We start from the raw sequence: 16,581 nt of genomic DNA, 5'->3' as shown, positions 1-16,581 counted from the left end.
GAAAAATGTCTATTGGACATTGTCTTGGAGCACAACTTAGTCTCAAATTCACAATATGTGAATTCTGGCTTCTTGTTACGCGTTCCAGAAAAAGCGGATCGTTATGAATTGTCTCTTTACCTCACTTTCTTGACGGAGGAAGAGATGCAGGAAACGAGTGTGCTGGCCCGGCGGCTCCTGCACACTGTCTATCTGCCCAACATGAAATTCTGCACAGCTGCCAAATCTCCCGTAACTCTCCCTTTTTGCAGCCCCAGGTCCTGAAGCTCAGAAGCTCCCAGGGTCCTCTAAGAAGCAGCTCGAGCTCTGCAAATCTCACAATGTCGACAAACAGAAACACAACTGGAATCTGGACACTCCTTTTATGAGTGGAAACATAGGTTTATAGTAGACGCTGGAATACTAGCATAGCCGTAGTGTTGGATGCTGAGAAAGCAGTAATACTGTGTTGTATTTAGGTACAATAGGCTCTTTATAATCAGATATTTTATAATGTTCTAAGATGTTCTTTTCTGGCACTAATGGTCTGAAAACAAAGCTGACACTGTTAAAAACTATAGCTTAGACAGACCAATGCACAGAGTATCCTCTCATGGGACTGATGAGAAACCCGATACGTTTTTCCACTGCTTGTGCAGAGGAAACTAAATGGAAAAGAGAAACCGCAGAAACTCAGCTCGGCAGAAGTTTAACGTCCAACAACATCTTGCCCAGGAAAACTGACAAGTATGGTTGGAACAGAAAGTACATCTCGCTTTTCAGTACTGAGCTCCACTGCAGTCTCATGCTGCTGCCTGTTTTTTAACCAGGCTCAAGAAGCATGAGCTCATTGCAGTTTACCACAACAAAGATGAGATATATGTCTGGATAGATAGTGGCTGGATTTATTCAGCCATTTGGAAAATCAAGGCATGGTTCAAACACACACTTCTGTTTTGTTTCCTCTAAGACAGCCAACCATATAATCATTCCCCGCATTTCAAACAACACGAGAACCTGAGACTGACTCACTGTTTCCCATTTCATTAGCTCAGGACAGGATGCAAAGCCTATAAACACATTCTGTATGAGTCTTTACATGACATGAAGTTCCTCGTTCTAAGTTTGCAAGCCCATGTTTTTTTATATGCCTAGAATGACTGTTTATGGTCTCTCTCTTCCAGCTCTCCTGATTCCCCATACACAAACATGACATATGACTTGGGGCAGAGCACCTTCCATAGCTTTTTTTCTCCCTGCCACTGTAGTTATGCTTAAGCTTCTCTCTGACCAGCAAGATCAAAATATCTACACGTCAGTAATTCACCAACAGAAAAAGAATGGACCTAGAACAGTGTCCTTAGAAGGACCTTGACTGTTAAGTAGCACATTGCAACTCCAAGCGAGGAGCTCACAAAGTCAAGGGACAACCACAGGGTGACTTGACAACAAAACCAACCAAATACACAGCTTTTCAAGTAGCTAATCCAGACCTGAGTAACTCCTGAAGCAAATGAACCAGGGCATCAGGTATAGGCTAAACTGCTGTTCTTCCATTGAAGTATATTGCCTACCGGATTAGGAAATAAGGACTGAGCACAAAAAATGAGACTGTCTTTATTGATACACAAGACTCATGAGATAATGGAATGAACTGTGGCTCATTGAAACACAATTTTGGGAAAAGGAACATGAGTCATTAAAGTGCAGAGCCCTCTTTCTATCTCACGTTTTGCTGGCAGCAGCAATGGCCGCATCCACTAAGAGACAGATGGACAGATGTAGCTCCGGAGCATAAACTTGCTGCACTCTTTTGACAGCGACATGTATCCCACCGAGTGTCTCAAACATCCTTTGAAATCTGGCAGCCTAGCAGAGTGCCAACTACATTTCTGTAAATATGGTCCTGACTTGTATCGATTGCCAGTGAATAAACATTGAGCCAGTTCCTTCAAACATATTTCCTCCCTGTAGTACGTCAATAGAGTTCCAGGTAGAAAGAGTAGGAAGAACATGCTCGGCAGTGACAGATATCTTTACGGAGTCTGTTGGTATTGCAAATAAACAATACTGAAGCCTAATAGCTAGAGTTGCAGTAATTCTATTAGATCTGGCCTTGAAAATAACTTTCGTAAAAGGTACTGAATACAGACTAAATGCATTTTGGTCTTTAGTGCCTACATAAAGGCATCTAGGCACTTAGATTTAGTGGAATTTTTCACATTAGCCGCTGCCTCTGAATCAAATCAATGTCATTTAAGCAAAGAAAAGGTGGCTATCTTGTTTTTTTGAAGTACTTAAATATATTTGTGAGCTTGATCTTTCATATTTTTCATATTATTGTGTGCAGAGGAATTTAGGCGCTGACATTTCTATTCCCTGAGATCTTCCAATGCTTCCATAAAAAATTCAGAATAAAATATCCACATTTTAAAACATCCCTCAGCATGAATTTTCAGAGTAACTTTTATACATGACCACCAAAATATCTTGGTTTTACATTGCTATATTCAGGTTCTTTGGAGTTCTACTTTATATTCAAACTTTGGTATTTGTAATAGACTAAAATGAGTACTTTTAAATACATTTTTTAAAACAACAGAAAGAATACCTAAACAATGTATTTCTACACTGTATCAACTGCATTCTTCAATGTAAATTTACCCTGCTTCTGGGAGGGTACAGGTAAGTCATGGGTAGTTTCTGATAAATACCACTTTAGATGTATTTGCTGAAATACAGATGTAACAAAACAACAGGAGTTTGAGATTATCATGCTCTACCATTCTAGTGTAAGAGCTAAAATAACCCTCAGTGGAAGGGATGACAAGCATCAATGGGAATGGCTGGCAGATTTGTCACTGTGTGTGTGTTTCTTCACTTAGTAAATCATCAAAGACTGTGTATCTATCTCTGTATCTTTTTATTTTTCCTTTTGAAAAGACTTTGACACATCTATTCTTCGCATCCACATTGGAAACCACCAGTAGCCCACAACAAGGCAGCACGGTCCATATTATTTCCCATTTTATGCAATGGTGCTTCAAGAATATTGAACGATATGTAAAATTTTTACATTTTCTAAATCTGAAGGGGATTATTTGAACCCCACAGGAGAACTGTGCATAAAAAGGCGATGTTTTTCTCCAAGCAATGTGAACTAAGAAAGAATATATAAATACAGCCTGAGACCAATAAATCTGCAACTGCAAATCCACTGGGGCAGTAAATGGTTTCCCTTTAATAATGAAATACCACACTGGCAAAAATAAATATATAACTCGGGCTACCCCGACCATTATTGGAGTACAAAATAACGGTATTTTAAAACAGAGAGTCCTTTCATTCTCTAGAGTGCTCTTTGGTCATGTCTCAGGTTTTCTTTTGCAACTAGGAGGGCTAAAATTTTACTTGAAAAAATGTGGAAACTGAGACTGTCCCACAGTCGCTTGTTCTGAGGCTTAAAGTGAAACTCCAGATATTCCGGCATTGACAGTAATACCACAGCTGGCAGCAGTACCAATGACCAAATTTCTCTTTATAAAGCAAAGCACAAGTTGGCACTGAAGCTGAGTTTCTTGATTTGAAAATAGAAAAGGAAGAAAAACCTTTATTCAATAAAGGAAACTTTTTTGCTGGTACGGAGAAAAAGAGAAGATTTTCTTTTCAGTGAACACACAGAGGAATAATCTTTTGCTAGAAACATCACTGGAAGTTTTTAAAACCTTCAATTATTTCTTTTTAAAGGAATTTCCATTGACGAGCGCTGTAAGAATCTCCTAAGGCCTCCCTGAGGCACGACTCGAATTGCATGACCTGGTACAAAGCAAAGACACTTGGCCCTTTCTTCCCCTCCCAACTGCTTGCATGAGGATGGGGAGCGTTTGCCACACTTGTACCTGTGCTATAGGTAGATACTGCAGGGCTGCAACACTCTGTGCCCTTTTTGCCTTTGGTGAGTTTCAGGGAACCGCCACCTTCGTCATCCTCAGCAGCACCCTGAGGGCTCCTTGGGATGCAGCTGCTCAGATGAACAGCACTGAACAAAATCAATACTCTCTTAGTCATTCATAGAGTTCCTCTGGGGCTCAAAACCCATGGAAAGGATCCTGTCCTCAGGCCTCTTAGATTGTGCAAGAGGTTTCGTTTGGGTCAATAAAATAATATTCCTTTCCGCTTCCTTCTTCAGAATTAGCATTTCAGGTGGTAGTTTGGCAATGCAGTAAATAAAAGGTTAGAATTCCTCTTATCGCATCAGAAACAGCACTAACCTGGGACAAATTGACTCTCCATGTTCAGATTTATTCTTCTGCTTGAAAGCTTTCTGCTGCAGTAGTTACTGCTTTTCTAGCCCTTTCTAACTTTAGGTCCTATATCAGCACAAAACTAGCACAAAAACTGGCACTAACTCCCTGCCATATGCTCTGATCAACTTGACCAAAGTGTCGTTGTGTGGCCCACCTCTAGCCTGAGTCAAGTTTGTATTATTGTGTGATTCTTTCCAATGATGGTGGAGAACTTATGTGTTTGCATCTCTCACAGGTGCAAATACCTACGTTTGTCCAAATGGAATGCCAGAAACTCATTGTCTACCATCAGATTTTTATTGAGCACTGGCTTCTGTCACCTGGAATAGGCAGAGGATGTGTCATAGCCTTAAGATGTAGAAGGGTAATTTCTTTAACTAAACCAAGCTTATTCCACACATGGTGCTGAGGAGCTGCTACCATTTTCCTCTTCCCATGAATAAAACTGTGCTGTTGTTGGAAGCACTCTGGCTTAGCTCCTGGGAGTTCCTGCATGCAAAGCCATTCCAAAACCTCCTCCTACAGCAAGAAACAGCTATAAGGAGAAAAAAAAATCTTAATTACTGCACTAAGTAGGGTTGACTGTTTAATGAGTTTGTGAAGTCAAGAGTTGACAGAGAGGGAGATGAGCAAACACACTGCAGCGCATTCTTGTTGTGGTTGAAGTTTTGTGATTAATTGCCATCAGCTGCCTTGAATTGTTAAGGCACAGAGCACAACGACAAGATCATGCTTCGATAGCCTTTATCTCTAGAGCTCTGCTTGGGTTTCTTCCACAGAAGGTGGAGAAATGGCTGTGAGAAGGAGGGATACCAGAGTTTCCCAGATCAGCGGGTCTGGAGGAGAAGAAAGTGATTCAGCTCTGGCTTATTAGACAGCCCAGGTAAGAGTGTCACTGTGGGCACTATGTTCCCATCCAACGGCACAGCAAATACAAAGAATAATTGAAAAGTCCTTTCCATTACTAATGGAGCAGACACAGCCAAGGCTAGTTGCAGCTTCTCAAATGAGAAATTCCTTGCTGGAATCACTTCCTCGCCCTGTGCCGGTGGCCTCTGGCATCCTCCCGGTTCCAGGATGGCAGCTGTCTCAGGGAGGCATTCGCTCTGCCTTCAACGGGAAGCAGCTGTGATTTGCACCAAAGCCACTTTACACAACACAAAGAAGAGCCAGGTGAGGGCTCCTGTTGCTCGTTTTGCTCCTCCATTCCTTGCTGCATTATCCCGCACTACCTCCTTGCTCATAAACGTTCCTTTTAAAAGTATTCCCAGCCACAGAATGGAAGCTGGTGATGTGTAGCGTATTCTAAAGAAAGGTTTGCATCTGTTCAAAAATCTTCCTGACCTCGTAGCCGAAGAAGAACAAAATAATGTATTAACAAAAACACAGCTCGCTGCCAAAGAAAAGGAGTTCCTGTAAGGACTGAAACAATAAATCTCCTCCGTGCTGAACTCCCAGAGGGAGTATGTTGTGTTTCCTCCTGTTCTTTATCAAAGTCCCCAAAATAAGCAGGAATGGGCAGTGACTAGGCACAGTCCCTACACACCTTTTTCCATGGAGTAATTAAGGCCTGGCTCAGCGTGAGAGAGCACTCCCTGCCCAGCTGTGCGAGGCAGAGCTCACAGCACCAGCACCACCAAGCATGAAGCTCCTGGGGACTGCCTGCTTTATTCTAGCTGCACTCTGTGTTTGCGCTGTGGGAGGTAAGTTCTTTGGCTTTTTTGGATAGGCTTGTCACATTTGTGGGGTGTTTTGTGAGCAAAAGCTTAGCTGTCAGTAGCTGGGTGCTTTTTTAATTTATTATTTTAAGGCAGTGATTGAAAGACTGGGTGTTGGAGGAGAAGGTACTAACTGGTAGTTGAGTTATATGTGCTCTGTGAAAAACTTTCCTGCCATTGTATTTTTGTGACAGCTCTCTTTCTGGGTGTCATGAAGCTCTTCAATCTGAGAAGATTTAAAAGCAGGGGTGTATTTACAAGGTTTTCTGTTCTGTTTTTCTTCTGTGAATAAAGCAGCTTTTGTAGAGGTGGCTTTAAGGGGAGGAATTGAAATGTCTGTCAGATTTTGCAAATACTGCTCCTGCAAGTCAAATCTATCCTAATGGATTTCCCTGGCACTGTGTCAGCAATAAGTTGGGCCAAGGGTATCTCTTGGAGATTATCTTAGTTTTACTCCCAAAGATATAGAGGTTACAACATTTATTGAGTGTCAAATAATGAGGGATGCAAGCCTAGGGGCAATATTAGTTACTGAGTGTGATAGCTTTTGAAAGTGATTCTCAAGTGCACAGATTTAACCAAACTTTGTGGTGTTCATATGATCGCTGAAATCTGTTTTCATTACTCTTTAGCTCGAAAGATTGTGTTTTTACAGTGGAATTAACTAGTAAAACCTGAAAGGGTGAGAGAAACTGCAACGAGGGCCAGAGTCTTTCATCACCTTTGTCAAAAGATACATCTGAAGTAAAATCTGCTTTGTATCTGTACTTTCATTTGCTGGCCTTCTGGTGTGAATACTCATTACCAAAGCTTCCACAAATGCCTATAGATTGCCTGTGAAACAGAAGCTGAAAGACTGATAAAACTAGATTAGCTGATCTACAAAACATTAATCAACTTTTGCTCAGGTTGTGTGTTAAAATCTAGAAATGCCTTTTGTGGTGTAGCTTATGCTATTGCTTGGGCTCACTGCTGTTAGAAAAAAAAAATAATAAAGGAGATTAAAAATAAGATTGTGCTACAAAAAGAACTGGTTTTAAATCTACATTAAGTACAAGTCCCAAAAGTCTGTGTTGAGATACTATTTATTCTCTGTCTGCCACTCCTAGTAAAAATAGCCTTCCTGTCATTGTTAAACCTTTAATTTCACAACTTCTGAAAGCGAAGTGGAGTTGGATCAAAAGGAGCATATTTAAGACAACAGTCCGTAAAGCTTATCAGAAAGCAACATGCAAAGGTGGGAGGAATTCTGTCGGTTTTATACAATCCTTTCTTTAAAAAGGATTTTCCCTCCTCTGCATGGTATGAACAGGGCAGAACTGATGACAGTGAATAAGCAAATTTCATTTAGGATATATTTGCTCTGAACAGTTTTGGTTCTGTAGAAGTATTTTTTTCATGCTTCATTGCAAGGTAGACACAGCAGTGAAATTCTGTTGCTCAATTCATATTAGAAAATGAAGACTGTGTGGGGAAATTTGCAATATGTCTCTATCTACCTTGTGAAAGTAAAGGAGCATACTCTGGCCAAGCTTCCTTCAGGCTGCCCCACTCATCACCTGTTAAGACAGGAGCAGCTTTATTGTCTGTTATGTGAGGCTGGACCAAAGGCTTTGGATTTCCACTGTTTGTGATCGCTAAGGTGGCCGGGACATCTGGGCTGTAACAGTGGGATCTTACGATCTGAAGAGAAGGATGAAAGCGAAGGAGGCTGACCCCCGTCCCTTCATGCTCAGTCTCCCCTTTTTGAGCATTGGAGACAGCAGAAAGACATTTCTCCAGTTGCTTAGAAACACTTTTAGTATTTTAAAACTGATGCTCAGTACAATTTAGAGCAGGTCAAATCACACCCTGGTGTTTTAGTACTCCCTCCCCCAGGTTTTGGGGTAGTTTGTTTTCAAAGCTTACCAAGACAAGTAATGTGTGGGCTTGCAGCCTCTTCACATAACACACAAGCTGCTTGTCTTTGTACCTTTTGTAAATCATGCAGAAGCAGACAAGGGTGTTTCCATTGTGGTTAGTCAAGAACATACCGAGTCTCCTCCGGGGCTTCCAAATTTCATGCCTTGTCTTCAGCCTGTGTGCTGGTGGTGCTTTCTTGGTAATTTTCTATTCATCTCGGGATCTTGCATTGTCAGAAGTCCCTAATGTTTTGGTGGGATCTACCCTCTGTCAGCAAATGACTGGAGGCTCGGTTATGTACAGATGTGGAGGACAGTGGCCTCCTGACAACCCGTCCCTCCTCTCGAGGCTTTTCTCAACCCTTGGAGAGCCAAATGACATGTGTAAAGCAGAAGTTCCTCCATGCTTATCTCAAGGAGTTCAGTCCTCCTGGCATATTGCCCTTTATTCTTACCTGCTCCAAAATGTTTCCCAAATAGAAATGCTTTCTGCATTGGTTCATAGCATTTCCAGCTTCAATCTGGAGACAGGATCAAAGAATATATCGCTAAATCATAGTAATACAATATAGATGCTCCTTAATCTGTATGTACTCCTAAAATGTGTAAGGGTGTTGGTTGTTCTTCTAAAATATGAGGGGTGAGGAACTGCAACGTGCTTAAAATGTAAGCACTTAGAGGTCACATCTTCCTGTGCTTTGGCCTTTGAATACAGCTTGGCTACAGCTCCGTGGCCCAGCAGATGTGCTCCACATGTGCTCCGCACACAACTTCCTTCTCACTCAGACACCCTGGTTTCTCTCTTATAGAAATAATAGCAGGAAAGAGCGGGGTTGTGCTCCTCTTAGCGTTGGTCTGGATGCGCGCAGGTGCTGGTAGCAGCTGGAATGCACTGGTTCGTGTTGTAGACATACAGTGGGTGGGTTTATTAACGCTTGATTAGTGACCCCTGTTGACAGCTAGCAGTACCTTTATCCAAGGATGCTCTTATTGAAATTGATGGCACTGCAAAAAACAAACCAAACAAACCAAGGGTCCTTTTCATTTTGGAAAAGCAGGAGCATAACTTGGCATTGAGAGCCTGGCCCAAAGGCCACTGAAGCAATTTGGAGCTGTTGCATTACACTGTGAATGAAGCCTAAATTACGTGCTTCCCGACCCCCTTCCCTGTTAAGGGAATGCTGTGGATCCTGGGATATCATCCCTAATCTACAACACAGCAGATTAAACTGGGCTCCCAAGCTGATAGCTTGAGAAAAGTTCCACTAAAACGGAGCTCCTGGAGTGACTTTATACATTTAGAGCCACCTGAACTCTGCTCTTGCCGATGTTAACTAGGGAAGGTGGACAGCCTTTTTCTTCCCACCTTTCTCAGCCTTTTAAAAATTCATTTTTTAAAATTAAATACTAACTAAACTGGAGCAATTAAAGCTTTGGAGCATGGTGTCCCGTCATTCTGGGTTATTATTCATGGCCGTGCTCTGGGAGAGCACAGACTGTCACGGTTGGATCATTGTGTTATCTCTGAAAGTTTGAGAAACGAATAGACTTCAGACAACCAGCTGCTTTTTCAGACCTCTTGCTTTCTTGAACCCACACTTTTAATATCTTGAAAGTTTGCATGTTGTGGAAAAATAAAGTGTTTTGGGTGTTTCCTTGCAGTTTGCAGTTTTTTCTCAAAAATTGTAGTGCTGGAACTTACGGTCGCCTTTAATTGAGTTTTTCCTCCCTTCCCCCACTGCCACATTCCTTTCATTCATTAGAGCTTTCTCATATTGGGCCAGTTTTGCCTAATGGATTTTAAAGGTGTGTTTATTACTGGACAGAAGAAAACGCCTTGTTCTAGCCCTAAACCTGCATGCAGGTTTATTGCATTTCCTGAGGATAGAAGCAGATGGCTTGATACCTGCTTGATAAGGAGATTATGATTTGCAGCCAAAATAAATAGAAACTGAACTTGAAGGGCAAGTTGCCTGCAGCATTTGGTTCCAAACCTGAGAATACATAATGCCACATAACAAGCCCAACAAATGGTTGTCTCTTCTATAAATTTACCAGAATGTTTTGTTTTATTTAGCTCTTTTATCTGGATTAAAACTTGGAGCTCTTCTTTATAAATGAGCAAAAACAATCTTCTGAGGCGTATGTTTTGGTTTTGTAAGTTTTTACTAAATAAGAAAGGACCTTGAATTTGGTTTTGAATTGTTTATACATCCGAGTTCTAGGTGAAAAACATGCAAAAATACTAATTAAAAATTATCTTTAAGACACTCTTAACCTAGGGAAGGGAGTATTTTTAACTGAGACCATTCAGTAGCCAGGCTAACTATACAGTTTAAAGATGAATAAGTCCCCACAGTAAAATCACATGGGAAAGACATCCTTAATATTTGCATTGCTCACAAAGGGGGGGTGGGGTGTTGTTGGTATTTTTTGCTGAGACAACTCAAGGAAGAATATCTAATGGTTTTGTTTTGCAATTCCGTAAACCGAGAGACAATGTAGGATTTGCGTGTGTAGCAGCTGTTATTTCCAAATACAAGTCAAGAATTAAAGACCTGGCTCCCCTAGAAGACAAACATTTACTTTTGGTTTCAGCTACCACTCTAAAAATAAGTGTCCCAGATTCAAACAGAAGACTCGAAACCCTGAGTCGCACCATGTCCTGCCATGCAAACCGCTGTCATTGTCCCAGCACATGAGCTATCAGGTAGCGATACCTTGGCATTCATCTCGTGAAAGCGGATCCTTAGATGTCCTGACAGCAGCCCAGACCCACCTGCAAACAGGTCTGACGCAATTTAACATGGTGCTATCTCTGAACCTTATCTCCCCGTGTGAGAAAGCTCTGATGATCACTTGCTGATCCAATGGCTCTAAGGGAGCACGGTGCAGCAGATGTGATCTTCTGGGGTATTGTCCCCCTTGCAGGAGAGGTGGAATTTGGGTAGGAAGCCCTCCGATGCCACCCACACATGCACTAGAGGCTGGTCTGGAAGAGTCCAAATTAATTCCAAAACTTTTAATTGCTCAGCAGCCAGGCTAGACAACAGCCCCTTTCACGCCTGAGTAGCCAGCTAATGCTCCAAAGGTTATGTTTCAAACTAGTAACACAGCAAGTATTTTCTGACAGTTTTTATATGGAAAAGGGATGCTTGCTTGACTTTGGTACAGGTAAAAATCCTAGCCTGTTTATCAGAGTACTTTACAATTTTTAATCTCATTTTTTCCATTGGCACTAACGTGCTCCTGGCTGTTGGCTGCCCGTTGTAGATACGCAACGCATCTCAGGTTGCTGAGACCACAGAGCAATCAGCGCATAGTTTTGCATCGTATTTATCTGCTGTAACCTTTTTGCCTTGTCTAATCGCTCTAATGAAATTATGCATTTTGCTGGGATGGAAGCACTACACCAGCCTTCCTGTTTAAAGATTTCTACAAGATGTGTATTCATTCTAAGAAGCACTTCTCAGTGTGGTACTTGGTTTGAGGAGTGTCGGTGCAATCAAAACTTTATGGTTAAATCAATTAAATCCCTGATTATATTAATGAGATGTTTATACTTCCTGCAGATTTCTCCTTTCATAATCTTTAGCAGGAGATGAAAATCATATTTGGGCTTGACAGGTTTGGCTATTGAGGCAACAACTGATCAGAATGGCAAAAACTTTGGATTTTAGTCTAAGGAAAACAGTGCCAGGAGATTTACTTACCTTCTTGGCCAAGGTTTCGCATTATTTTCCTCTGTAAAATACATTACTTATTTGTTGAGTTGTGTTTTCATTGCATGATCGTTATTTGGAGTTATCAGAGCCCCATATATTCCCTCACTTTACTAGTCTCTCACTTCTTCGCATGCTCAATAGTCTAGGCTTTTATTTAAAATACAGTGTCGATAACCTGCTAAATGTTAATGTGTGTATGCTATCCATCCCAGTGGGAGGACAGTCTGAAATCTTCTTTCCTTGACAAATGAATTGACCCTTCTCGTTTCAGGACAGGTTGTATATCATAGCAATATAGATGGTGTAAATATCAGTGTTTGCTGTGCAAGCAAAAATATCACCAAACGTTTTTAGGTGAAATGGCAAAAAAAGTTGAAGATTACTCTGTCAAGAAGTGAGAAGTGTGAATGTTTTCACTCCCAAGTTCTCCATCTCACGTCTTGGTAGAGGGGTAACTTTGGACATGCTACACGGCTAATGCTTTCACTGCCATTCAAAGTCCCCCAAAGCCAAAATCTGGGCTTTTTTTCCCAGGAATTAGACTCTCTGAAACCCCTACAAAGTTGCCCAAACATCATTTCCCCTTGGCTCCTGCAGATGGTCATAAAGGCTGAAGCCTGTGGCATCTCAAAAGAAATGTTTGGGGACAGCATGCAATTCAATTGTTGTTACTCATTTTTGCTCTTTCTGAAAACAACTGAATTCTTTGAATTATGGAGCTTTCTGGACAGCCTATGAATTTAACTCTACTTTGCCACAAAACACATAGATCTCGGAAATTACAGCCAGCACCAAAAGCTGACTGCCCAGAAAGGCAATTAAGGTAGAGCAGCTTTAGGTTCTGTTTAGGAAGGTTTTTTCTTACAAGAGTAGCATATTAATATATTTTCTATGGTTCAGAAGGCAGCAAATGTATTTACCAAACTCTTGGGCTTCCTTTGCAACAACTCAAGTAGTTTCCAATGTGTAACAAGAGGAAAAACTTACTGAAGATCTATGGCAAATAAGCCAATCCCCAAGCCGTACCAATGAGAGCAAGTGAAAGCCAAAACACAGGTATTAGAGGCAAAAAAATCTCCCGGTGCAGGACTGTATCTTGGTTTTCTGCGCATTTTATCCTGTCTAGTTCGAATGGCTCCAGAGGAATTCATTATTTGCTTTTGCAAGGCGTTCCCTGTGCTAGTGGCATCATGTGGCCAGTGCGTCTCAATGCTGCTGAATTTAGGTGAACTAGTGCACAATTTATCTTACTGGCTCAGTGACGCTTTCTTGCAATGCATTGTCTGCTTCCTCGCTAATTGCTTTCACTTTGCATTCCCAAGAACCGGCAAAAAAAAACTGTTTTCAGGTGAAAAAAAACTGGAAAACGAGGATTGGTCATCTATAGAAGAAATGGCCAAGGGAGAAAAGGAGTGGAAGGGTTTGAGTAGGAATGGAACAACTCATTCATGCAGTGGTTGTATCACATTGGTAGAAATTAGAAATAATGTGAGTATTTAGTCAGCTTTGCAAGGTATTCACAGACAAGGTCTTCCTCGGCTATATGTGCCAGTTACAGAAATCAAGTATTTTCAATATGTATCCTTCATCCTTGCATATAACTTAACTCCAATGAGACTGCACTCTGGTCTTGCAAAGCCTGTTTTGAGCTTTCCCTTTGGGATATTCTGCACCATTTAACCTTTCTTCTAGGCAATGTGGCAAAGACAAGAGGGACTTGATTGAGCATGGAATTACATTAATTATAGGAGCGATTTACAGTGTTTCCACAGAAAGTTTTCAGATGGGAACAGGTTTTTGATGCTCCAGGGGCTTTCGGAGCTTTGTCGGGAATAGAGCAGCATGGGCGGGTGCGGCTGAAATGGGTGTCTGGGCTGATCCCGGACGTGCTAAAAATAAATACATCACAGCAGACACTGCAGTGACCCCTTCCTGGATGATACAATTAGTCCTTTTCCTGGGGGTGCATTCGGATCACAAACATAGAGCAGAACAGCTATGATTTCGCTAATTGCTGCGGCACATTGCAAAGAAGAACCACCGATTGACCTGGGCTCAGCTTCCCGTCTGCCTGTTTTATATCTGCCCTACCCAAACACACTCTTTCCTGGGAAACAAAAATAGGCTTGCAAATAGCACGGTAAGGAAAAAGCATTATAAGGGTTACCCGGAGAAGGACATAGTTTTTCTCTCCTCCTTCTGGGTGGAGGTGACTGACACCAACACTCCTCTTCTTTCCTGTTGCAGGGGAACAGCTCTCTTCTTTTTCTTGTCCTACTCAGCAATGCACAATATGTAAAAAGCCTTTTTCTATATAAAACTGCACCCATTAGAGACATTTTCAAATGGATTTAGCATGACTAACACAAGGGGGGGTGGCGGTTTGTTTTTCATACTATGAAATAACCCGGAGTAACTCCTACCTTTTATCTTACACATGGACAGACAAATATATCACCATCAAAGGGTGACAATCTGGTGGTTTAAATAGATTTAAAGGGTTTAATTAAAACCTATTAAATAGGTTTAACAGGTTTAAATAAAGAGAAGAACAGAGCTTGGAGCCTTTGTCCAAGGCAGGCTGGGGTGCTGATGAGCATGCTGAGCACATTTATTACTTTAGGGAGTGCGAACAACGTGCTCATCCTTCTGTAATACACAGTAATAAAGATACCCACCAAGCTTCACATAGGAGCAGAAAGTGTACTGAGGAAGCTTGTGATTAAAAGCCCTTGATAGGGAGCTTGCGTTTCTTCCGAGTCAATAAAAGAAAGCATGAAACTGGCCGGTCATTGCCCAGGTTTCTACGTCCACACAAAGAGGCAAAGCGTGCTGCGCTTGGGTCATTTCGGATGCTAAATAAAGCATGGGGTCACACGTCCAACTGTCCCCATTACTGTTTCTGATGAGGGGGAGCCCTCAACAACCTACAGCCGTGTTGGCAGCTGCATTTCCAGTATTTCTCTGTGCGGTGGCTCCCCAGGCAGGAGCTCTTTGCTGGCTCTGTGGAAACAGCGCTGTTTGCTTGGGGAATTGCTGATTCCCAGCAGCTCTCGGCTAGCGCTGTTTTTGGGGCATGGGCGAGCAGGGGGGGCACCGGGACACTGCTGGCACCAAAGCCGCTTTTCCTGCCTTCTCCTCGTTCCCTGCTGGAGAAATTGCAGCAGCTCCCTCCCTTTCCTTCCTCTCCTCAGCTCTTGCTGCCAGGAGCCTCCAGCCCACCCGGTTCGCGTTTCCTCTGCAGAGCCCGAGTCCCACACCGCTGTCTGTTCCCAGGCCGCGCAGGAGCAGCCCCGTCCCTGTCTCCCTTTCCGGCTATGGGACTTTGCATTCATGCTCTCCCTTCCCCAACGTCTTCCTCTCTTGCTTGTTTTCAGCTGCTTTTGCTTTCTGCAAACTGTGCTCTTCTGGCCCAGGGACTTCTCCTCCCTGCCTTGGTGTCTCCCCATCATGCTCCTGCCCATGTTTCTTCTCGCTTTTTTTGTATTAGGGTGTCTCTGTTGTGTGACACCAGCCTGCAAACCACGAGCTACAGTGGAAAAGTAGGAAGTTGAACTTAAATGTAGGATCTCAATATGTAGGATTTGTATAGAATCATTTCAGCTGGAAGAGACCCTCAGAATCATCGAGTCCAACCATAACCCAAATGAACTCCAGCACTAAACCATGTCCCTAAGAACCTCGTCTAAACGCCTTTTAAACCCCTCCAGGGATGGTGACTCCACCACTCCCCTGGGCAGCCTGTTGCAATGCCTGACAATTCTTTCGGTGAAGACTTTTTTCCTAATATCCAATCTAAACCTCTCCTGGTGCAACTTGGGGCCATTTCCTCTTGTCCCATCACTTGTCACTTGGGAGCAGAGCCCAACCCCTCCACGCTCCAACCTCCTTTCAGGCAGTTCAGACAGCGATCAGGTCTCCCCTCAGCTCCTGTTCTCAGGCTGAACAGCCCCAGCTCCCTCAGCCGCTCCTCATCACACTTGTGCTCTAGCCCCTCACCAGCTCCGTTCCCTCCTCTGCACTCTCTCCAGTAGTTTTTGGTTTGCTGCTGGAGGCAGAAGTGACTGAAACGGAAGGTAACAGCTTGGCAAATGGGAGCTGGTTCCCCACCTCCCCAGGCTTCCAGCTGGTTGCCACCAAGCAGCAAAGAGTGTGGCCTCTCTCCCTGCCTTGTGGTTTTTAGAATTGCATGTAGTATCTGATTACATCTCACAGGGCTTTGCGAGACCGGGCTGGAAAAACACGTTGCGATTCTGACCTGTCATCATACTGCAGTTTTGGTGATTCAGTGCGGGACTGTTATTAGGGATGCAGCTTTCCTGTCACCAGGTGCTGTCACAGCACGAGTATTTGTGTACAGTTACTATTGCAGACACATCTGGATGTGTGCGTAAGGCATGCCATGCCTTGGGTATTGCTTTAGCGTGCCGAGGAAATACGAAGACATGAAGGCTGTGTATTTTTCTTTGAGCTTGCTTCAAATCCCTGACGTTTGCAAATGGCTTTGTTTAATTTAACATCCTTAACTACACACTGTTATCAGCTCCAGACATTCACTGGATTACATCACAACTTTGATTCCTGCTTATAATGTAGCTGATATGACTGTAGAGGAAAGATTTGAAGTATGAGTCCTTAAGGATTAAATGTACTAGAAAGACTATTACTTTTATCAAATTTATTCTTGTAGAACAAAATATCTGCAGGTTTTGTTTGTGTTGGGTTTTGGATTTTTTTAAATTCTGGAATGTTTAATTGATAGGTTTCATCCTTGAGATCATAGAGGTTTTGAATAGGAAGAAAGCAATTAATGATTTTGAACAATACTGTTAAAATAGCACTTAAACCTCTTCTAAGAGTACATCCCAAAAGGAAGTTTTTGTGATCTCGAAGCATGTATGCTTCCTCTAAGATTAATTTTTTTAGTGTTTACTGGTTTTCTAAGTAATTT

At 42.4% G+C, this 16,581-nt stretch overlaps 1 protein-coding gene across 3 annotated transcripts in view; it reads left to right on the top strand.

Annotated features, from left to right (window-relative positions):
* The first annotated feature begins 5,771 nt into the window (after nucleotides 1-5,771).
* Nucleotides 5,772-16,581, top strand: part of EMCN (endomucin) — a 49,910-nt gene continuing 39,100 nt past the window's right edge. For 2 of the 3 annotated variants that reach the window (XR_014183880.1, XM_082050751.1), the window contains exon 1: nucleotides 5,772-5,989. Coding sequence is in view for 2 of the 3 variants with exons in the window: in XM_082050751.1 (XP_081906877.1) it covers nucleotides 5,929-5,989 (61 nt within the window). In the remaining variant the exon portion in view is untranslated. The remainder of the gene's footprint in view (nucleotides 5,990-16,581) is intronic. The other variant, XM_082050752.1, reaches the window with a different exon arrangement.

This window comes from Streptopelia decaocto, assembly GCF_964273445.1.
Source record: "Streptopelia decaocto genome assembly, chromosome: 4".
Taxonomy (NCBI): domain Eukaryota; kingdom Metazoa; phylum Chordata; class Aves; order Columbiformes; family Columbidae; genus Streptopelia; species Streptopelia decaocto.
Note: the sequence above shows the minus strand (reverse complement) of the source record. Positions and strands in the feature narration are given on the sequence as shown.